The following is a 22,837-nucleotide window of genomic DNA, read 5'->3' as shown; positions in this document are numbered from 1 at the left end:
GCCAAGAGGGCCGCTTTGGGGGAAGGATATTAACAGTTGCAGCCAAGCAGAAGTCCCTCATCACCTTTAATTCTCCCACAGGGAGCCTGACCGGGTTGAGTTATCTTCCATGGGAAGGAAAAGCCGCCCTGGCCCTTTTAACCTAACACGGATCATAGAGCAGAGAAAATATAACGGCCTCAAACCACTAAGCACTCTTCAAGTAGACTCTGCAGCCTGCCAAAGAGGCGAGAGGGGGCTGGGTTAAAGGAATGACATTTATGTTTTCTAGAGAAAGCAGAAGGCTTCCCTGTTGGGCAGAGGCAGTGGGGTGAAGCCAGAAGAGCATTTGCTGCAGGTGACCTCAGAGATAAGCTCCGAGAGGCTCAGGAGGCAGCCCAGGGAAGGATGGGCAGCTGCCCAGGTGAGCGCACACAGGGTACGTCCATCTCTCTCCATCACAGACCCACTTGACTGCTGCAACACATGGGGAAGAATCCAGAGTCTTGTAATTTGCCCAGATGGTGGGAGCTCCCAATTGCTCCTTCTCCAGAGACAGCTGTTCAACCACTGGGCCATATGGCTCTCCTTGCTCTGCACCCGCCCCGGGAAATAAAACACTTTGTACACGCAACTCTGCACATCTCAGATCCGTCTCTCATTCTGAGCAGGTAATTAAGACCTCCAGCTGAGCTGCTGCACCCCAAGTGGCTGTCCGCACCCCAGAGGCCACTTTTTAAAGCTCCATCAATGTCTGCACAGTGGTGAGGTACATATATCTGCTCAGCTTTCTTCCACCGTCACAGGATCCAAGACGGAACCTCGGACACACCCCAGAACTCCTTTAAGGCCACTTGCCACCAACAACAGACATCTTTCTTCCCACATGGAGCCAGGAAAGCCTTACATCCACCTTACATCCTCTGAGTTGATTAACTGATTAAATGATTAGCGGTTACAGTCAAGACCAGCTGTGCCCAAGGCTCACAGACGCCTCCTCCGGGAGAGTGAGCAGACCTTTCCCACATGGATAGGGTCCTCAGTTCCACACTCTGGGATCAGGATGATCGTTTCTTTCCAAGACCCCTGCGGGCTGAACCCTAAGACCTTGGCGAGGCCCTGAAGCTGGGACCAGGCTTCACTGGTCACAGCATGGGCTGCACTGGTCACAGCATGGGCTGCACTGGTCACAGCATGGGCTCTCTGCCCCCAACATCCCTGAGACACTGAGCCTGGTGATGCTTCTTTGCAATCCTTTCCAGCCGTTCCTTTAGGAAATCAAGCAGGGACCTTTGCCCCCCATTGCAACCCTACGTCTCCCAACGTCCGAACAGGCATTCCATTCGCCAAACAGGGCACAGTCTCATGGGGGACAGGTGTAGAATCCCACAAGCCTCAGCAATGTTTTCCCTTGTTTGCAAGCCTGGCTAGGTGGGAGCACTCTCAGCTTCTCACACAGCTGAGGAGATTGACACAGAGCAGTTACCAAGCAGGGTTCCCAGCCCAGGCTCCCACCCAGTGGCAACAAGAAGTGACATGATGTGGTACTGTACCACCCGGATCACGAGCGATACTGACAAGGGGACTGGAGGCAAGGGGAGAGGGACACCCCTTCACACCTGAAGTTCACTCCTGGCGTTTCAGACACTGACACTGAGGTACTTGGCACCTTCCAGTGTGAGCTGTGGGACGGGTCATTTGCTCTTCCTCCAAGGAGCTTTTACAAACCTTGTGTGTAGATGTTATCGGGTCACTATATACTTTCTGTCACTGTTTGAGACAAAGTCTCACAGAGCCCAGGCTAGTCCAAAACTTGCTACGTTGCTGTAGATGATTTTGAGTTTCAGATCTTGCCCCCACCTCCTAAGTGTTGATTACAGACATGAGTCACAGTGTTCAGTTCATGCCAAGCTAGACTGTGTTTGCTAGACTCTCGCTTTACCCTCCTGGTTGCGTCCCAGCCCTGTGCAGTAATTTTGAGAGGCCTGAGACGAGCATGGAGATTTCCTGGCAACAAATGTCCTTCAAAGTCACTGCCAGGGCTCTGTCCCTCAAAGATAGAAGTCAAGTTTCCCCTGAAATGGAGCAAATTTTTGTGAGTCCATGAAGACCTGTAGCAGCTGTTGCAGATGCAGGAAGGAGTGACTGGCCCTGGGGAGGCCCGTGATGCTGTGGCCACAGAGCCGGGCTATGTACCCTGCTGTGTGCTACACGGCTTCTCCAAGGAGCGCTGCACCTATTTCCTTCCCCTTCATTATCCCCTTGAGTAGGGCTAGCATACTTTCCATTCTCAGCTGTCCAGTGATCTTGGCTCTCCTGTTAACTTAGCCCACCGACTCCAACATGCGAAGGCCACGCTTTCAAATCACAAGTAACAGACCCTGCGAACCAACTGGTCTTTTGACATTACACAGCAGAAGGCAAAGCCTCAAAGGGACAGAACCCTGCATCCGTTCATCAGGAGTGTGCCGAGGTCTTATTGAGAGTTCTACTCATCAGACAGGCCAGGATCGAAACCATGCCTCCTCCAACAGAAGGGGGGCAGCTCGGGAGAATACAGAGCCCTCCTTGTCCTTGGGGTCCAAAGTCAGCTAAGGGGAGAACTGATGACTAATGGCATTCAATGACATCTGTGGGTGTCCCTTTGAACAAACCCACCCTGCCAAGCATCAGATAGCATTTGCTTTAGAGCAGAAGAGATTTATTTGAACCTGGGAACCAGTAGGGAATGTAGCCTGAACCCAGGTCTGGCTTCTGGGCTTCCATGCACAGATGCAATGTGGTTTTAAAGGAGGAGCAGTGCTCTGATTAGAACTAAATGGGGGGGGGGGGGTGGGGTCGGAGAGGCTCTTCCATAAAATTAATGGAGTTTGCCCCAGGGCCTACACCTGCCACATAGTTTTGGAGTCCAGAGAAGAGAAAGTTCAGATAGGAAAGAGCTGCCAACAGATGAAGGAGAGGCAGATGGAGAGAAACCAAGGTCCACTGCTTTCTCTGCACAGCCCTGGTCCTGCCCTAGCTTGCGCCCCAGCATCCATCCGGTCGGTATCTTCATCCATCCTCCATCCACTCGAAGTGCTCTCTGGAAGTCCATTGTGCAAAAACAAGATTAAAAGGGACGGGCAGAACAAAGCCCTCGCCTCCCTGACAAAGGCTCCTCCACTTAGTAAATTAGAAGCTCTTTCCATCTGACACGCTTTTAAAGGGAAATCTTCAATTACCAGGTGCCCGTGGGCCAGAGCAACAAAGGGCTCCACCAGTGACTTTATTCTCAAGCCCAAAGCAGGCATTGAAGTGGTTTTATGTAAGAGAGATACTAATCAAGTCCATATAATTTTGTGAATCCTTTATGGAGGACTGAAGGGCGTTTGAGCCCTGCAGCTGCTTCAAAGAGATTTCTGCAGCTTCTGCGTTTACCTTGCCAAAAGCTTAGCCGAGCAAACAAACAGGACCCTGTAAATCACGGGGCTACTGATTTACTATCAGGCCTCTGCAGTTTGTTTGGTGGACGGGAGTTTGTGAATAAACAGACCAAGGCCCAGGTCCCTCCACCTGGCCATGTCAACAAGAGGAGGCTGCATGCGCACGCGCTCTCTCTCTCTCTCTCTCTCTCTCTCTCTCTCTCTCTCTCTCTCTCTCCACATTCCCTAACTGTTTTTCACCTTATTTTTTTTTATTACATTTTAAATTTTTGTACGTGTTGGTGGGTATGAAGATGATGTCACAAGGGTAGAGGTCAAAGGTTAACTTGTGGGCATGTTTGCTCCGCTAGGTGGGTACCTGTGGAGGATAGCACTTAGGCCATCTAGCTTGGCCATGAGCACCTTTATCTGCTGAGCCATCTCACTAGCTCCTCCACCTTTTTGAGACAGGGTCTCTTGTTGAACTCAGAGCTTACTGATTCAGCTAGATGGGCTAGCCTGCAACCCCGCCTCGGATTCTCCTCATGGCTCGAATTACACTTGGACACACTCGAGTTTTTTTTTTTTTTTTTTTTTTAAACTAGAGTGCTGGGGATTTGAACTTAGGTCCTCATGCTTATGCGGGAAGTGCTTTACCAAATCAGCTCTAAGACTGAATTGAAGTTGGGGCCACATCTAGGCAGCCCCCTCTTTCCAGTTGGATATAGGGGAAAGGTGGCCAGAGGGAAAGTTTTTTTGTTTTTGTTTTTGTTTTCCGGTCTGGCCAGGAGGAAGGGGACCTCTGTCCTTGGTACCAAGGCTATCTTCATCCTGGGAATGAGATGGGTGGGGTTTTTGGCTTCTCTGCCCCCTCCGGCAGGAGCAAAGGAAGTCATTCTGGCTCCCTTGGTGGTGATTCAGAAGTGCCAATGGCTTGCAAAAGGGAGGAAGAAGTTGAGTGGGAAAGGACAATGGAGAAGGCGACTCTCATCGCAATCTAGAAGCAGTAAACGTGGGCTCAAAGCCCACAGGTATGCAGGTAGCACTCCAACATGAGCGTTCCCACGGGCAGACACTGTACACACAGTCAGCAAATCACGCCCAGAACACACCCATACCTGTGTCCCGAGAACCCCAACACCCAGGGACATATGCTTGCCATGTTTGCCTATGACAATAAAGACTAATCTGGGTACCACTTACCCCGTGCCAGGCCCCATCCCCAGTGCATCCCTCGGGTACCACATGCCAGGCATCCCATGAACTCTCTTCAAGCTGTACACATCAGGAAAGCACCATCAGGACCTGGTTTGACGGCTAAGTAAGTGGAGACTCAGAGAAGTTAGATGACTTGCCCAAAGTCACACAGGCGGTAGGAAGCAGTCTGGTTCAGCTTGCCTGCAGAAGCCCCTCTAGCTAGACAGACTCCTATTCCTCCCTGCACATAGGCACACACAGCCAGACCTGGAGGAGGCTGCCTATCCTCAGAGGTCCAGACATCCCCAGGGATCCAAGTGTTCCGGGGACTCAGGTTCAGGCTAGGACTTGTCATGTAGAACGGGGTGGGTTGTTAGAATATTACAATACTCCTGGGTTAGCAGTTATGAGAAGTTACTGTACTTCATTCTGGTTCAAAGTAGCTGCTACCTTTTCCTCATAATCCAGTAATTTGGGGGTCACCCGCCCCTTACTCCAGGGCAGTTCCTAGTCTCTACTCCTTTTAATTTATGGGTGAACCTGCCAAATCTGAAGTTACATATTTTCACCCCTACTCCCGAGTGCAGACAAGGTGGGCACAGAGGGATGTGGACCACACAAGGGACCTCCCCGCAGGCTCTCCTCCCGTGTTGGTGGGCTAGCATGGTAAAGGCTATCATGGCTCCCCAAACCAATCCCCTCACACCCTCACCACACAGCTGATCAAGGCCCTTCAGAGGCAGGTCTTCAAAGACACTGAAGTGCCCATCAGGAGGCAGAGGGAGGATCTGAGCTGTCATTGTCAACTCTCCCTGAAGCCATTCAGCTTCCCTTAATCAAAGAGCAAGCATTAGAGGAGATTTAGGGACCGATGCGTCCATTGACTGCAAAACTCCGGTAATGGCCACTCTCCTAAGCCCCAGAGGGAGGGCAGCACTTGGCCAGCCTCTTTCCATCTGCAGAGCGTCCTGCCTGGGGAGGCAGGAGACAACAGACGGTGGGCAAATCAGACACCTGGATGGGGTAAGGAGGCTGCAGTGCACCATGGGAGGAATCCCAGGGAAATGAGCTGTAGGGCACGGGCTTCTGATAAAGGACTCTGATCCGCACTTGGTGGCAGCCCCAGGGGTTTGTAGAGAGTTGTCAGAAACCAAAGGAGGAGGCCAGCCAAGAATGAGTGGGCAGTGGCAGGCTACTCGGGGTGTGGGGAGCTGGCACTTTGCCAGCCTCTGTAGACTCTGAAACATATTTTGTTTGGGATGCTATTGCCTTTCTGTTTGTTTCCGTGATAGGATCTCACGTACCCCAGGCTAGCCTCATACTTATTATATAGCTGAAAATGACCTCAAGCTTCTGATCCTCCTGCCTCTACCTCCACCCCCTGAAGAGCTGGATGGACTACAGGCCTGTGCCACCACCACTCCACCACCAGAGCTATGCCACCAGCCCCAAGGACATATATATCTTCAAGTCAGGTAGTGCCATGGTAGAGAAAACAGAGACAAGCAAGGAGCAGAGATTGATGCCCTCAACTCTCCTGGCAGAGCCCGCTGGGCAGGGGACAGCAGGGTCCCTTGATGAGATCCAGACACATGGCTCTAAAACTGTCTAAGCCACTGTTCAGCTTTGAGCTCTCTGCAGACTGGTGTTTAAACGATCTTTTCCCAGCATCTGAGTTACCTGGACCTTCCTTCCCAGGCTTCGAGCTGTGTCTCCCTAAGACAGCGCATCATACACTCATCCGACACTCGCCAGCACCAGATGCCCAGCCCGGGTGACAAGTCATGCAGAAGACTTGATCCCTGTGCTTTGGAACTCATTCCCAAGCTAAATGGACAGACAGACGAACGGTGGGGGCATCAGAGGCAGTGGGATAAGAGCGGCAGAGGGGCCCAGAGATTGTGGGGCCAGAAGAAGGATGGGGCAAATATGGAACTCATGACCTTAACTGCCTATGACTTCTAAACAATCAATGTCCAGAGTAGAATCTCACAAGGTGCTCACACCAGGGGGACCTGGAGTGACCAGCAGCAGGCACCGTGGGTACCTCACATGAGTTCCCTTGCTCAATGACATAGGAAGACCTGGCGATCACCAACAAGGGTTCAAGAACTCTCCCTTGGCAGTTTTAACACATCTTTGGAATGATCTGAGAGCCCAGATCACTCAGCAGAGACCTAATGAGGCAGTTAGGAAGCTCCTTCCCCACTGCCTGCCGTGGGACACGCTGGCCTACCCACTGAAAGTGCACTTCTTATAATATGAAGCCTCTCTCCCACTACTCCATGTCCCCAGGACACAGCAGTGCCTACAAGATGTAGAACAATGTGACAACTAGATAGATGGGCACACGGGAGATGGATGGATGTGGCTCTAGGCAGCAAAGCTCAGCACCAGGTGTTAGTGACCCAAGAGGGTGGCATCAGCACTGCTCCTGGTGTCAGCTGCAGGCACAACTCCCCAAGGAGCCCCACAGAGCCACCAGGAGTGCTTCGCCCTCTGAGTTTTAGATAGGACCCTTAAACTTAGACTCTGCTTGCACACACACACACACGTATAAATACACATACACACACATCACACATACACACACACGTATAAATACACATACACACATCATACATACACACATCATACACATACACACAGATACACATACACACACATCACACATACACACACAGATACACACAGATACACATACACACATCACACATACACACATCATACGCATACACACAGATACACATACACACACATCACACATACACACGTCATACACATACACACAGATACACTTACACACACATCACACATACATACCTCATACACATACACATACAGATACACACAGATACACACAGATACATATACACACACAGATACACATACACATACACACATCACACACACACATCATACACATACACACAGATACACATACACACACATCACACTTACACACGTCATACACATACACACAGATACACATACACACGCATCACACATACACACATCATACACACATACACACACACAGATACACATACACACAGACTCCCCAGATCTGCTACCTTACCCTGGTATCTATTGGGACCCACCATGCAATGTTTAGAAATGTATTTATATGTATTTATCTGTGCATGAGTAATGATATACATATGTGTGGTATGTATGTACGCAGGTATGTATGTGTGCAGGTGTGTACATCCAGAGGCCAGAAGAGGCTGTCAAGCGTCTGGCTCTGACTCTCCATCTTGTTCCTTATTCCCTTGAATACATTCTGTTTCCCAGAATCTGGAGCTAGGCTGGTGGCCGCAACCCTCAGCAATTCTTTTGTCTTGGCCATCTCACCAGCACTGGGGGTACAGGCAGGTGTAACAGTCCCTGGCTTTTTACGTGTGTTCTGGGGATTTGAACTCAGGTCCTTGCGCTTGCACAGCAAACCCTCTTATCCACTGAGTCCTCTGCCCAGTCCTCACTTGGGCACATTTTTAAAGACCACCCCAGTGTAATCCAGGCCTTCTTTCGACCTCCTTGACTACCCTCTCAGTTAAACCCTACTTCTGTCTTCTAGCCATCCATCCTTCCTAACTAGAGTAAATCCACCAAAACCAGAAGATACAGGATTTAATGCTACACCCACTTGCTCTTCTATGTGGATACTGCCCATGCCAATGGCCTCTGCGAACCTCCAGTTTGTCTTCTGTAGGGCAATGACACAGCTTGCTTCTGCAGTTTGGCTGAGCAAGCACAGACTAGACCGTGTGTAAGCATAGAGAGTAAACCACGACCTCACACCACTATGGTCATTATTACTGCTGGAAGTCAGTGGCTGACCCACGCAAGTACTGAATGTCACATGGCCTGCACAAGGCCTCTACTTCACCACTCATGGTAAAACAGATGCAGCCCCAAGTGGCGGAGGGGCAAGGGCTGATGGAGGCTCATCACGCTACAAATGTCCTCTGACCAAAATACTGAAGTCTCTCCCCAAATACAGTAAAATGTTTATTGAAATACAGCTGAGCTCTGAGAGAAAGGGAAATTCCAAGTGTGAGAGCAAGGAGACTTTACAGGAAAAAGGTAAGGTCAAGAGCTGGTACCAAGTCAGCACAGGGAACCTCAGACCCAGCCATCAACCCACCTCCTAGTCTCCAGCCCATGTCAGGAGCCAAGGGTTTAACGCCCACGCGAGGCAGAGTTGGCCTCAGGAGCTTCCAGCTCCACTCAGGGGAACTTGGATAAGCTGCCTACCAACCTGGGGGTAAAACAAGGTGATCTGTCCTGGGCCTGAAGGGGGTGGAGTCTCCTATGTAAAGAAGCCAGGGGAGGGGCTGGGAGTGAGTGCTTCTGGGAGTACAGCTTCTTGGGGTTGGGGGGTGGAGATTAGCAATGTGCTGAGACCAGCCAGCAATGATACCTGCACCACACTGTGCAAATGCCCCCAAACTGTGTGCTTTGAAACAATGCATTTCCTGTCATGTGAATTTCACACCAATTAAACAGAGGAGAAAAAGAAAAAAGCAAAGAAAACCCAGCAACGCATAACTTCACTACACACAGAAATCCCAGCTCAAGCCGTCAGACCAGAGGGTGGTCTCAGGACAGTGAAGACAATTAGTTTTCCATGGGAAAGTGCAAAGGCAGTGACAGAGAGGGCCCCTGTACCAGCAAGGTGCAGGAGGGAAGGAGCTGAAGGTCCGATAGCTAAGGGCTGAGGCCATGGCTCAGTGGGTAATGGACTTGCCGCACAAGCATGAGGACCTGAGTTCGGATCTCCAGAGCCCATGGAAAAGTCAGGTACACAGTACACACCCACAATCCTCCCCTAAGGAGGTAAAGACAGGAAGCATACTGGAGCCCACTGGCCGTGGCCAGTCTAGCCAAATGGATGAGCTTCAGGCTCAGTGAGAGACTCTGTCTCAAAAAATACCGTAGAGAGTAACTAAAAAAAAAAAAAAGAAAGAAAGAAAGAAAAAAGAAACCCAATATTGACCTCTGATCTCGATTCACATACATACTCATGTGTACACACATGTGCTTATGCACATACCTGCAAACATAGACCACACACACACACACACACACACACACACCACTTTATATTTAAAAAGTGACTCCCTCTAAGAGAAGACACTGCTATCTTGGCCACTCAGCAGGTGTCACAAGCAGAATGGTTACTCCAAAGATTTGAACTAATAGAACTAAAAGCTCAAGCCAGAAGCATCTAGAAAAAGCCATAAAAGACATATGTTTAGAATAACTAAAGCCATAAACACAGGAACAGAATTGGTCGTGAGAAAGGACCTGCAGAAAAACAAGCTTGTATTTCTGAAACGGCTTCCGTAAACCCCTAGGAATGAACCGTAAGCAACTGAAATTCAGACCTCGGCAGACAGGTTAATTAGCTGAGCCGTAGGATCTAAACAATGGGTCTGAGGTACTCGTTCAAGACAAGACACTGGAGATAAGGGTTAAACATAAAGATTTGAAGACAGAGGAGGGGAGGGGGTGAGAGGCCCTGACACCCTGGGACTGTAAGGGGGAATGGAGGAAGGACTGTTAAGGAGCCATGGCTGGGAACATTCCAGACTGCTGAAGGGCATGGATCTTACCTTGAAGATGCACGCCTCTGAGAAGTAAAAGATGCAAAGAAGAGTGACTCCAGGACTAGAGAAATGGCTCAGGGCACGCTGCTTTTCCAGAGGACACAAGTTCAGGTCCCAGTACCCAGGTTAGGTAGACCACAACGACCTGTCACTCTAGCTCAAGGGATTTGATGCCCTCTCCTGGCCTCCAAGGGCGGGCACACACACACATACACACACACACACACACACACACACACACACACACACATACATACAAAGTCAGACAGACAGACACACATTCACACAGAGACAGACAGACACATACACACATATACACGCAGACACACATACACACACACAGACAGACACACACACATACACAGAGACAGACAGACAGACACACATACACACAGAGACAGACAGACACATACACACAGATAGATACACAGACAGACAGACACACACACACGAAGACAGACTCAAACAGATAGACACAGACACACACACAAATATAAACACAAAAGAGACACACACACAGACACACACACATACACACAGACAGACACACACACATACACACAGACAGACACACACATACACATGTACATACATGTACACACATACACACATACACACAGACACACAGACAGATACACACACACAGAATATGACAAAATAAAATATTAATTTTAAAAGAATAGCCCCAAACACAGACATATCCTCATTTCAAAATGTTGCAGTATTAAATCCAGAACACAGTGAACCATAAACCCTAGAAGGACTAAAACTTGGTGTCACAACTGCTAAGCCACCATCCAAGCCAGGACAGACTCAGTTTCCAGAAGAAAAAAAACTAGGACCTCCTAGAAAGAATAAAAATCCTTAGGGAAGAAGTGGGGAGGAGAATGAGACATCGGATGACAAGCAAGTTGCTTTGAGGACATGTGCTACACGTAAGTGGTAACTGATTGCACAGCACGCCTGCAATGCGGGTGCTGCTCAGTGGTAGAGCCCTTACCTGGCAAGCCCTGGGTTCAATCCCTAGCACTGAGAATAAACGAAGGCTAGCAACACAGTAATGAAATAACAAGCCCCAAGTCACAGTTCTAGGACAGCGAGCTCACTGGACTGCAATTAGTCTCCCCAACACACATACCCTCCGTGCATCCTGTCTCCCAAGCTTCTCCCTGCTGCTTCCCCTTAGCATCTCAGCCAGCACGGCCCCTCATGCCCTCCACCCCGATTCTGTACAGCCCTGCCTGCTGTTAGCCACATACCTGCCTGGAGTTTCTGCTCAGTTCTTTGACTTGTGGATTACCATGCAAAGCACAGAGCAGGAGGCAGACCGGTGGTCCTCAAGGCCCCTGGTGTGCCAGAAGACACCTCCTGGATGTTTGGGGGATGTAGCTCCCCGCCTTGAAAGAAAATTGACTCAGAAATGGAAGACCAGGGGCTGGGGGCCAACAGTAACCAACTGGGCCACTCCTGATTGTTAAAGAGAGGCATCTGGGAGGCACCTACTGGGCCTCTAGACAACTCAGACTGAAGGTGTAGGTACAAGAGCATGGGGAACTCACCCCTTCTCAGAATGGCACCCGGAGTTCTCCACAGGAGGTCCCCAGGGGCAGCAGCCGCAGCACCAGGGAACTTGTCAGGGGCTCAGGTATGCAGTCTGCTAGGCAAATAGACCTCCAGATGTGCCGAGGAGCCAACTTGAAGCCACTTACCTCAGAGAGAGAGCATGCAGAGGCTGTTTTAAGTTAACAGGTGCTGCAACAATATTGCTGGGTAAACTGAGGCACACTATAGGATTCTGGGACGCTTCGGTGGTGCTCAGTAAATGTCCTTGGCTCCTAGATTAACCAGAGTCCACTTCTCTGTGCCCTGGAATCTCACAGCATTCCAGTGAGAATGTGGCACCAGGCAAGGTTTGATGTTGGCAAGGAGCTGGCCTCAGAGCCCAGGCAGACAGAAGACACGAACAAGAAGCCAAACATTGCTGTTTGAAGCCTCTGGGACTCCAGTGCTTTGTGTTACTGCAGCATAACCCCGAGCATCCAGTCCGATGCCCAGCCAGTGTTTTTAAAGAGCCGAGCTCCCCCCCACCGCCCCCAGCACCACAACTGTCTCAGGTGACAGCTTGCTTGGCAGAGATATAAAAGTAGCTCCACGCAGGCAGAGACACCAAGACTGTTTCAAGTAGAGGAAGAAAGACGCTTGTGCCCTGTGATCTTTGGAGAATCTTTGATACCTGGCAACCAAAGGGGCACTCAGCCGCGTGTGCAGACCACGGGAAGGACAGGGTGTGACCCAGGAAAGCGGAGGTGAGACGCTCTGGTGCGAAGCTCCAGACAAGAGTGGCAGCTCTGGGTGGAGGAAAGGGGACAAAGGAGAGACACCGCTCCTCTCAGACCCGTATTCTGCTCTCCTGAACACTCGGTCACCATGTCGTCTCTTCCTCTTTCCACCCACAGGAAGGCTCAGACAGGGCTAGGGGCTTGCCCAAGACTGCACAGCAAGTAAGTGGCAGAAGTCACCAAAGCTTTGTCTCCTGGACACTATCCTTCTGCCTGTGCGAATCAAGGCTCTAAGAAGGTTAACTGAGGATCACAGTGGCTTTCCCTTCCCTGCCCAGAGCACACATCAGGGCTGGATACAGTCCTCACCGTACCACTGCCAGGTCTCCCCCTCACAAGTTCTCCCTGCCCGGAGTCTGCATTCCCTCTTAGACAGGTGACAGAGCCTGTGTAGAGATGGCTGCCCCCCAACTCTTCCCATCTCCACGAGCAGAAAGAGGCTGCTGGCTGTGCTATTGGCTTCATGGTGTCCCTTCAACATTCCTGTCTTGGTCCTCAGTTCCTCAGACATGACCTTATTAGAAGACAGGGTCTTATAGAGGTCATTTAGGGAGGACCTAATCAAGTGTGACATAGGCTCTTATAGAAGGAGGAACTCTGGGCACACATCACACACACACACACACACACACACACACACACACAAATGGGAGGGGCAGAGAGACAGACAGACAGAGACAAAGAGAGACAGAGACAGAGCTTTGCTTTGTTGCTTGGCTTGGCCCTCAGTCTTGCTGGTGAGTTCACGTCCCCTGCTCCAGCCACTGCTGATTCCTGTGCTGATGGAACCGGCTTCTTTGGGCTTCTAAGAGGGACTAGAGAGCAGCATCTCTTTAGGAATCCCCAGGCCTTCAGCACTGGGTTGAGACTGCTGAGATGCTAGCCCCCTGGACTCAGCAACTACTGGGTTCTCAACTTCTCTGGTATGAGATGGCCATTGTCAGACTTCTGGGACGATATTATGCAACCCGATCTAATAAGTCCTCTCTTAATACACATTCATTCTATTGACTCTGTTCCTCCAGAGAACCCTGACTAACATGCACAGTGTACATTCCCAGGGAAATGTTTACAGGCCCCCTTGGGCGATTAAAGTCAAAGTCAGGACTAGAAAAACAAAACAGGAAGAACAAAAGCCACAGAGAAGGGAACCAACATCTGCAAAGGCCCCATTGTGTCTAGGGATGCAGCTCATGCTGGCCCCATTATATAGGTTTGCAAACGGAGGTAAAAAGTAAAATCTCACACGGATTGATGAGCAAGAATAGGTCTGTCTAAGCTGCTTAACTACACAGCCCTGGGAGCAAGACAGCCTGGACTCAAGGCCATGCCCTGCCACTTCCCCACCATGTGATCTTGACCAAATTGCTTACATCCTCTGACTCAGTTTCCCTACCTGTGAAACGAAAGGAACAATGGCACCTATCTTGCAGAACTGCTGTTTGACAAGGAATGGGACACAGTCAAAATAGTGCCCAGCACATCTTGGATGCTGGACTCTGTGACAATAAAGGAAGAAGCCGGACATGACGGAACAAGTCTCAAACCGGGCTTGTTCCACAGCACCGCTGACGTATCACAGGCTTGCTGAGTCTTTGTCATGCCTGGCTGGCTCTCCTCTGTGTGAGCAGAGCAGCAGTCTTCAATGCTGACCTCACCTCTGCTAGCACACCCCATTGTACCCCATACAAGCTCGGGTCCTGGCCAAGGCCTCATCCCCAGCTTGGCCCTCAGGGATCTGGTTAGTGTGCCCTTTCTTTATATTTCTCCTGGAGCACCATCACTGCTAAGCTGACTTGTAGCGCATCTTCCCCTCATCCTGTAGGGTGATTAGAATTGAGTTTCTCCATCATGAGTAACAATGTAACTCCAGGAGAGGAACCATTAGACCATACCCAACCCCAGCAGGCTCACCTGCCCCAGTTGAAGAATCCAAACAAGGGTCATCACTCTTGAATGCAGAACAAGAACTTTGTAAGTAGGCTCCCTAAAACCCATTTTAAGGGTACTTCCCAGCTCTCATGACCCCCTCCAGTTGAGAAAATATCCAAATATCTTCCTGGAGAGTCCTTCATGTCCCATCCCACTGGTCAGATGTGACTCTAAGAGACCCCCATGGTCATCATCATAGGAAAGTGAAGAAGCTGGCCCAGAGCCACATGGCCAGTAAGCTGGGCCAGAGTCCTCACGTCTGGGTGTCCCCTATCTGGGTGCCTATGACCATCAGCAACTCAACTCTTATTTTCCTGCTAACACTATTCCTCCCATTCTCTGAGCAGCTATAATCAAACAAAGGAAAAGTGACGGTCATCTTTCATGACTCTCTCCAGTGGTCCCTTTATCTCCTGGAACCACTCCTCATGCTCCAACCTACTCAGGCCATCCCCTCATAGGAGCTGTGGTTTACCCATCCAGCCATGCAGTCTCCCTGCCTTCCTTCCTCTGTCTTCTGCTTCCTTCCATCAACCCTTCTACCCTCCCATCCATCATCTCCCTCTCTCCAGCAAAGTTCTTTCATGCATCCAGACAGCTCAGCATGCACCAGGCACTTGGGATTCCTTCTCTCCTTCATAGGGTCCATTTCAGAAGGATCTGCTTCTCCCCTACTCTCTTCAGGATCTAGAACTGTCCGCTTCCGCCTGCCCTGGTACCAGTGGGAGGTGGGTTGATTTGAGGCCAAAACCCATTTTTTTTTTTGCACCAAGCTCAGAGTCCCTTCTAAGCACTGATACCATGCAAGGATTTCCAAAGCCCTGGGGTGGGCTGAAGGGCTCCCTCCACTCCCCCACAAAGGCCCCTACTTACGAATGCAGAAGTCTCCATTCTCATAGTAGCCAGGGCAGCATTGGGACCTCCGCCGGTACATGGTCCGGAGGCCGCGCCTATATGCCGTCTTATAGCTGATCCTAGGCACGAGGGAGAGAGCCACTTGAAAGGATTGAAAATCAATCCATCCCGTTTAGAATGATATTTGTGTTAAGCTCTATCGAGGATGCCATTCAATAATTACTTTAAAATGCATGGCGGCTTCGAATATGAAAGAACGCAATAAAGAAAAATCGATGGTGGGATGTAGGCCGCCGTGGTGCAGAATGTATTACCCAAGCAGTGCTGGAGAAACCTGCTGACTTCCCAATCGTTTCCAGATACGAGGGCTGCCGAGAAGGCTGATGGGGTGACATTGTAGAGGGTCACAGGGGTAGGCATCCTCTGGGGTCCTTAAAAACACCAGGTCCTGGACTCTGGGAAACCCTAGGGACCTGGTTAAGAATGGAGCTCTGACAGTTTTGGTGTCAACTGCCAGCCTGGGGGTTTGCCTAACCCCTGAGTTGGAAAGGCTGCAAGAGGGCTCCTTGGGTCTGATAGCATTTTCCATATGAAGTTCCTCAAGCCTCCTGCAGGGGGCGTGCTGGTCCTCGGCAAACTGTAATCCTGCCCTCAGACTGCCGAGGAAGAAGCTGGAGTCCTATTGGGCTCTGAGAGCCAGAGAAAGACTTGGGTTCTAGTCCTTATGGTGACAAAATTTTTGAGACCTGGGTCTGGGCCAGAAATTTATAGGCAAGATTCTCCCAGTAGCCTCCTGAGTCGGGGCCACTGTCACGCCCCACTATCACGCTCCATTAATCCCATTTCTTTCATTTGTCTTTTAGAGCTTCCATTCGTATTTTATGTTCCCCTCCACCCACCACCCTCTGCTTTATGGATGAGAAATTGATACTCAGAGAGGTTAATGACTTGCTTTCGGTCACACAGCTAATAAATGTCAGGGTCAGACAAGAAGGGGAAATGAGAGGTGGGGGGGGGGCTATGATTGAGGTATATTAGACTCCTATATGAAAATGTCATAATAAGACCTGTTATTCTGTACAATTCATATAGGCTAATAAAAAATACATTATCCCAGGAGCAGGACTGCCAGAAACAGGATTCAAACCAGTTCACTCAAACTGCAAAGCCACCAGGCCCCACCCTAATGCCTCGTACCAGTTCTCTCTGGTGGCTCTCTGGCCTTTCAGAGCATTTCTGAAAGAGGGAGACAGGAGGGGCTGGTGTGAGGACTGAGTCCTTAGGAGAGGAGTCAAAGGGGGGCATTGATAAGGAAGACCCCCATGACTGGCATTGCGGCAGGTTCAAAATGGCTGCAGGTCCAAAATGGCTGTTAGAAACAGAGGAAACGCGACCTTGAAGGCTGAGCTCTCTGTTCCTCTACACACTACAGGGCTGCCCTTGTCTCCTCCTCTGTGGAGAACAGAAAGGCTGGAGTCCCTTCAGCCTGCTTCGCACAGAATCCCAGGCCGGGTTGGGAGCCTAGTCCTTCAGCCGCAGCCTGGACAACCCTCCCAAATCTTTAAAATTCTCACCTCATGACAAACGACAATGATGGCCTCATGGGAAATCTGTGATATTTGGGAATGTGTTAAGCTAAGGTCATTCTACTTTGTCAAAAGCCTGTAATGGGTAAGCCGGCCTCACAAGAAGCTACTTCTCCCACACAGGAAGGCAGTTCCTGGCCTGGAAGTGTGTGTGTGTGTGTGTGTGTGTGTGTGTGTGTGTGTGTGTGTGTGTAGCTCTCAGATAAAAAATGATTCATAGTTGACACAGAAGTCACTGGGCCAAGGGAAGTCCCTGCTACATGGGAAGACTCCCAAGTCTTCACGGGAGAGAGGCCACCACTGCTCCTGACTCCCCTAGCCTTGTGTGCTCCCAGAGTAGGGAGCTGGACAGGTAGGGCATGGGGCCAGGCTGCTCTGGGGAGGACGCTGGACTAAGCTACTACACCCACAGACGGATGTGCCGCTGTCAGCCTGACACTCCAAGTCATCAGGAAAGCTCCACAGAGACTCAATAATTTAACAAAATTACTCACGTTCCAGGAACACAGCCTATTTTAATAAGCAGCCTCTCACTCACCCAGCCCCAGGGTAATGGAAGGCTGTGTAGCCCCCGGAGACAATGGAGCCACGCTTCGGAACAAACTCCGTTCTGACTCAAGAATACAAGGGATCAGGGCAAGACCAGTGCCAACTGCTGCCTCTGCCTCTGCCTATGGCCACAGGCCAGCAACTCTGACAAAACTGAGAGAGGTCAGAAGGGAGCACGGAGCAGCCAGGGCAAGGTGCTGCTATAAGTGGGTGACTATCGTACACAAATGGGACTCGATCCACTCAGATCAACGAGACTTAGACAGTGACTAGAAATGCCTCAGGGTTGTGCACTCCTCTCTTGATAAGGAACTTGGGGGTGCTCATCCACCAACTTTCCATGTTGCTTGTGAAGGGTTTCATGCCCATAGGTCATAAAGCCCACCACTTCCAACCAGAAGAAAGCAGCTAACAGGGTCTCACACCCCGGCCTTCGAGATCCCAGGCATGCAGTATAGACAGTGCATACAACACCTGCTCCATGGGTCTCTCAATAACAAACTAGAGAGTCAGGCACTCATCCTCCACCCAGTCCTCTGAGGAGCACTTACCGGTGCCGGGTACACTTGAACCAGTTGAGGATGTCTGCACATCGTGTGTAGTAGATCTGATCAAAGGGGTGTGCATAAGACTCCTGCACGGTCACGGCGTAGCTGAGGACCAGAGGAAAGATGGAAGCCATGGTCAGCAAAGGCCAAGCCCATACCAGGACACAATTCCCTTCTCAGATTTGCCCAGCCCACAGTCTCAAGACCAGGATCCAGCTCTGACCTCTCTTCCCAGATCCCAGATTCCTGCCCTAGAACTCAGCTATATAGGCCACATCTGTGCTGGTTAGAGTCAACTGTCAACATGACAGAATCTGGAAATTAGCTAGAGGATGTGCCTCCGAGCATTCATATAGGACACACGGTTATTGATCAAGTTAATTGAGAAGGAAGTCCTGACCACTGTGGGTGGAACAATTCCCTAGGCTGAGATCCTGAACCATATGAAATGGAGAGAGTGAGCTGAGCATGCAGTAAAGGCCTTCTGCTTCCTGGCTGTGGATGGGATGTGATCAGCTCCAGCTGTGACTTCCCCACCATGTGATTGTGAGCTTCTGTCTGGATATTTTATTACTATAATAGAAAAAGAAGCTAGACTATTATCCTTACCAACAGCTGACCCAGGTAATTTTCTCAAATTCTACTTTACTTATCAGATAATAAGTAGAGGAAGGTTTGGTGTGTTCTGTGTGATTCTAGAAAGTGGATTCAGCAAATCAAATATTTTATATCATCACAGTATATTGGTACATGCCATACAGCCTTAAATATGGAGGATAGAGGCTTTATTAAGCCCAGGAGCTCAAGGCACACTAGGCAATATATAAGACCCTGTCTCTAAAATGACAATGATATATTTATTCGGATCCTTATGATGTTTTGTTTCGTTTTGTTTTTCGAGACAGGGTTTCTCTGTGTAGCCCTGGCTAGCCTAGAACTCAGGTTAGACTTGAACTCACAGAGGTCCACCTGCCTCTGCCTCTCAAGTGCTGGTGTGTGTGCAACCTCACCTGGCCATTATGGTCTTTAGTGTGTATGGGAGATGGTCTTTAAAGACACTCTGAATAAGTTGCCCTTTTTCATACATGAATAAACTGAGGCTGGGAGAGGCAGCTCGCTGATGTCAACAGCTGCTACTACTAACTGAGGCTCCATTGTCAAACCCTTTCATCCCTTTGAGTCCCATTCCTCTGCGTGTGTTTGTGTACAGGGGTACATGTGTGTACACAGGTGCATGCGTGTGGAGGCCTGAGGACAACCTTGACTCAGATGACTGCCACCTTGCTTTATGAGACAGGGATTCCTATTGGCTGGGAACTTGCCAAAGAAACTTAGGTAGCCACAGTGAGTCTCTGGGATTACAAACATGTGTCTTTGTTTGTTTGTTTGTTAGTTTGTTTGTTTGTTCGTTTGTTTAATATGGGTTCTGGGAGATCAAACCGGCCCTCATGCTTTCTAGGCCAACACTGGACCTGCTGACTGTTCCCAGACAATCTTATAAAGCAGATAGAAGAATTAATCTCACTTTGCAGATAAGGAGAGAACATCACACAGCCTAACTTCCCTAGTCCTTCCAGTGACCTTCTGGTCCATTCTCTCTAGCAGAGCTGGGGCTTCATAGAGGATGTGTCTCCAGATCTCCCGCTGGAAACAGCCATTGTCATCCTGCCTATTAGCTATAACCTAGACCAGCAGGTGAAAGCCACAGGAAAGCTGTTCTGGGCTTCACCAAGGCAGGCTTTTGCTTTGTCACCCTGGCTAGGTGACACGAAACGGTACTACTGCTGCCTGCCTGCTAATGCATGGCACACACCTCCTGGGCAGGCTGGAGAGCATGTCAGGAATTAATTGTCACGTAGACTGGTGTTCCATGTTTTCCCCAGAAGGCTCACTGACCTGGGCCAGATGGCCGGCCCCGGCTGTAAAAGCCCATCTGCTTTGCCTGAGGAAACTGTTGGTTCATTTGCAAGGGAGCTGGGTGCTGTGGGGCCACAGTCTGCTCCCTGATGCCTGCAAGGCAAGAGGTCTGGAGTCCTGCAAGGAGGACAGGAACGGTTGGCAGTGCTCAGAGACCCAGGCAAGCTGGAGTTCTGTCTGACACTGAGGATGACAAAGACGACTCTGAATGTGGGTACCTGGGAGATGTGCCTCGGACATATAAGTACGTGCAGGCATGGCCCAAACGCCCTGTTCATCACCATGCCTTAGGAAACAGGAAAGTCAGCACTCACTCCTGCTTCCTTCAGGACTTCAGTTGAATTCCACAGCACCATGATACATTTCGCAAGGCCATCTCTTGGACAAATGAGTCAGAGCCTGGGCCTGGAGGCCCGTGTGGAGCCTATCACTCACTCACTACTGTGTCTTAAACATGCCATTGGACTCCCGTAAGCCTCTGTGTCCTCATTTGAAAATCTGAGGCATATATGAAGGATATATATATATGGAGATTACCATGAGAATTAACAGACAATGACTGTAGTGTATACCTCTCGGGGTGAAAGGGAAAAAAAGCACTTAAAATGCTTACCCAGTACATAATAAGTGCTTAATACATGCTAACCTTCATCAGTATGACACCGAATGGCTTTACCCCTGTGCTAGGCATGGACCGATTCTTCCTCCTTACCATGTTGGGGGCAGGGGACAAGTCCTGCTACAGAATAAATGTCCCACCTTTGTTGAGCACTTGTGATCTCAGCTTCCTATTCCTACACTGACTGAGACAAAGGAACCAGCCCCAAAGGTAGAGGCTATTGATGTCATGGGGTTGGACTTAGCTTTGGAAGATCCTTGGGCTGCATGAGTCCAGCTAGAGGGCCTTGTACCAATGCAGTCTCCGACCTGAAGTGCGTGCCCTGCTTTCACAGCTGGGTGGTTCAATACTGCTCACTTGCCGACATGCTAATGAGTGCTAATCTAGCTCCTAGCTCCAGGCTTTACGGGGGGGGGGGGGGGGGGGGGGGAGACAGGGGCTCTACCCTGGTTTTTGTGGTAGGGGATATAACCTAGGAGCCCTCCAGAGGTGCTGTCCAGCTAGGAAAGTATCCCCAAGAGCTCTCTGAGGACCAGGGTGCGTTTTTGGAATGGCTCAGGCTAGACACATCTAAACATGCTATCAGGAGAGCTTGGTTGGAAGTCCCCAGAAGGAAGCACGCTGTTGGACACAGGAGTCACAGATGCCTCCTTCCCAGGGGAGAGGGACAAGACCTGGGCCTGGCTGCTCGGTGGCTCCCTGCTTTCTCATGCAGGCTGTGACCTGAGCTGAAAGCCACAGCCACCAGTCAGCGCGTCCTCAAGAGTTTCCCATTCCAACCTTGTTCATGTTGAGCAGGTGAGACAAGTAGAGTTTGCATAGATTCTCTGTGGGTCCTTTCATAAGGAATGGCTCTCTGTAACAGAGAACAACCCGGACTGGAGCCTTGGAAGAAGACACAGATGGCCAGGGACGCCGTGGGAACCCTAGAACCTGGCTGCTGCATCAGTCTTTTCCTGGATGGATGATGGACAGGTTTATCTGAAGTAGGAGGCCCCAAATCAGGGACTAATGAGGAGTTCTAACTATCAGTGAGGCTCCCCGAACACTGGGAAACAGAGGCTTGGATTCACCAACCAGGAGGAAAAGGGAATATATAAAAGATGTAAGACTGATTCTGAGTCTCTGGGCTGAGCTGCAAAACCTGCATTCGCACACCCCTAATGAGTTTAGTGTGCACCCGAGTTGATAATAACCCCCGAGCCCGGAGTTGCCAATATGAAGACAATGATTACAAGGCACAATTGTGATACGTGTACCCTGTTCCTCCCACCAGCTTGTGAGGATGTTTATTTTCCTTGCTATCCAGATGGAGCTGGCCATGGGCTCAGAGTTCAGAGACACCCCCCCCCCCAAGAAGCACAGCTAGCAAACAGAACACCCAGGTTGGGATGTCCTGAAGTCTTCACAGATCTTTTACATCCTTCCTAGGGTACCATGGAAATACTCTTTGCTTTAACCTTGATGTCATCACAGCTTTGCACGGGATACCCAGTCACCAGACAACACAGTGGGACAAGCACTGTCCCTCTGCATCCAGCCATTCTTCCTGGTCCACGAGTGTCTCAGCTACCCCTGTGCATTGCCTCAGCGAGATGCTTCTCTCTGCTCAGGGGCTGGCCATCCATCCTCGAAGGCCCATCTTACTTTTCCTCCTCCACCATCTACTTGCCCTATGGGGTCTTCATCTTAATTTTATTCATTTGATTTATTAGTGTCTAAGTGGCAGAGTCATCCTGGTCAGCATAGCCAATCAATTCCAGGGTTTAATTCGGTTTTTCCTGATTGGGTCTCTGGTCATTGTCTTTCTGCTCACCAAAATCAATACTTTAACCTTGTGCTTCAAAGTCAGACCATCTGCAGAGACCTAGCCTAGACTCTAGGACTGGCTGCTGCAGTCAGTATGAGGCAGGCTCTCTGCTGGGGCCAGCCACCCTGTTGGAGCTGGCCGCCTGCCCTCATCAGACCAAAAGCAGATGAGGCCTTCTATAACCTTCCTGTGGCAGGCCACCCATCCACTCGTCCATTCTTGACAGTCCTTGGAAACTATGACAGACATCCCAAGATCAAGACATCTAGGACCCCAATCCGTGCCTCCTCACCCTTGCCCTCACGGAGGCTGTAGCCAGGGTAGAACTCCCCAAGCCTCTACTCTCTCCTCTGTAGATGGGCATGTGGTAGTTGAAACTGACTGTCAACCCGACCGACTCTAGAGTCACCTAGAAGGCAAACCCTGTGGAGAATTTCTAGGCTGGGTTAACAGAGGTTAGAAGATTCTGCCTGGGGGTGGGCAACTTCATTCC

The 22,837-nt window shown here is 50.1% G+C and overlaps 1 protein-coding gene across 26 annotated transcripts in view; it reads right to left on the bottom strand.

Annotated features, from left to right (window-relative positions):
* Megf11 (multiple EGF-like-domains 11) overlaps positions 1-22,837 on the bottom strand; it is a 325,661-nt gene that overhangs the window by 190,695 nt on the left and 112,129 nt on the right. For 25 of the 26 annotated variants that reach the window (XR_005488258.2, XR_005488259.2, XR_010054415.1 and 22 more), the window contains 2 exons: positions 18,002-18,103; positions 15,334-15,434 (listed from right to left, as the gene is read on the bottom strand). Coding sequence is in view for 23 of the 26 variants with exons in the window: in XM_039082458.2 (XP_038938386.1) it covers positions 15,334-15,434; positions 18,002-18,103 (203 nt within the window). In the remaining 3 variants the exon portion in view is untranslated. Of the gene's footprint in view, positions 1-15,333; positions 15,435-18,001; positions 18,104-22,837 lie in introns of those variants that run through there. The other variant, XM_063266415.1, reaches the window with a different exon arrangement.

This window comes from Rattus norvegicus, chromosome 8 (genome assembly GCF_036323735.1).
Source record: "Rattus norvegicus strain BN/NHsdMcwi chromosome 8, GRCr8, whole genome shotgun sequence".
Lineage (NCBI taxonomy): Eukaryota > Metazoa > Chordata > Mammalia > Rodentia > Muridae > Rattus > Rattus norvegicus.
This window is presented reverse-complemented; position numbering and strand designations above follow the sequence as displayed.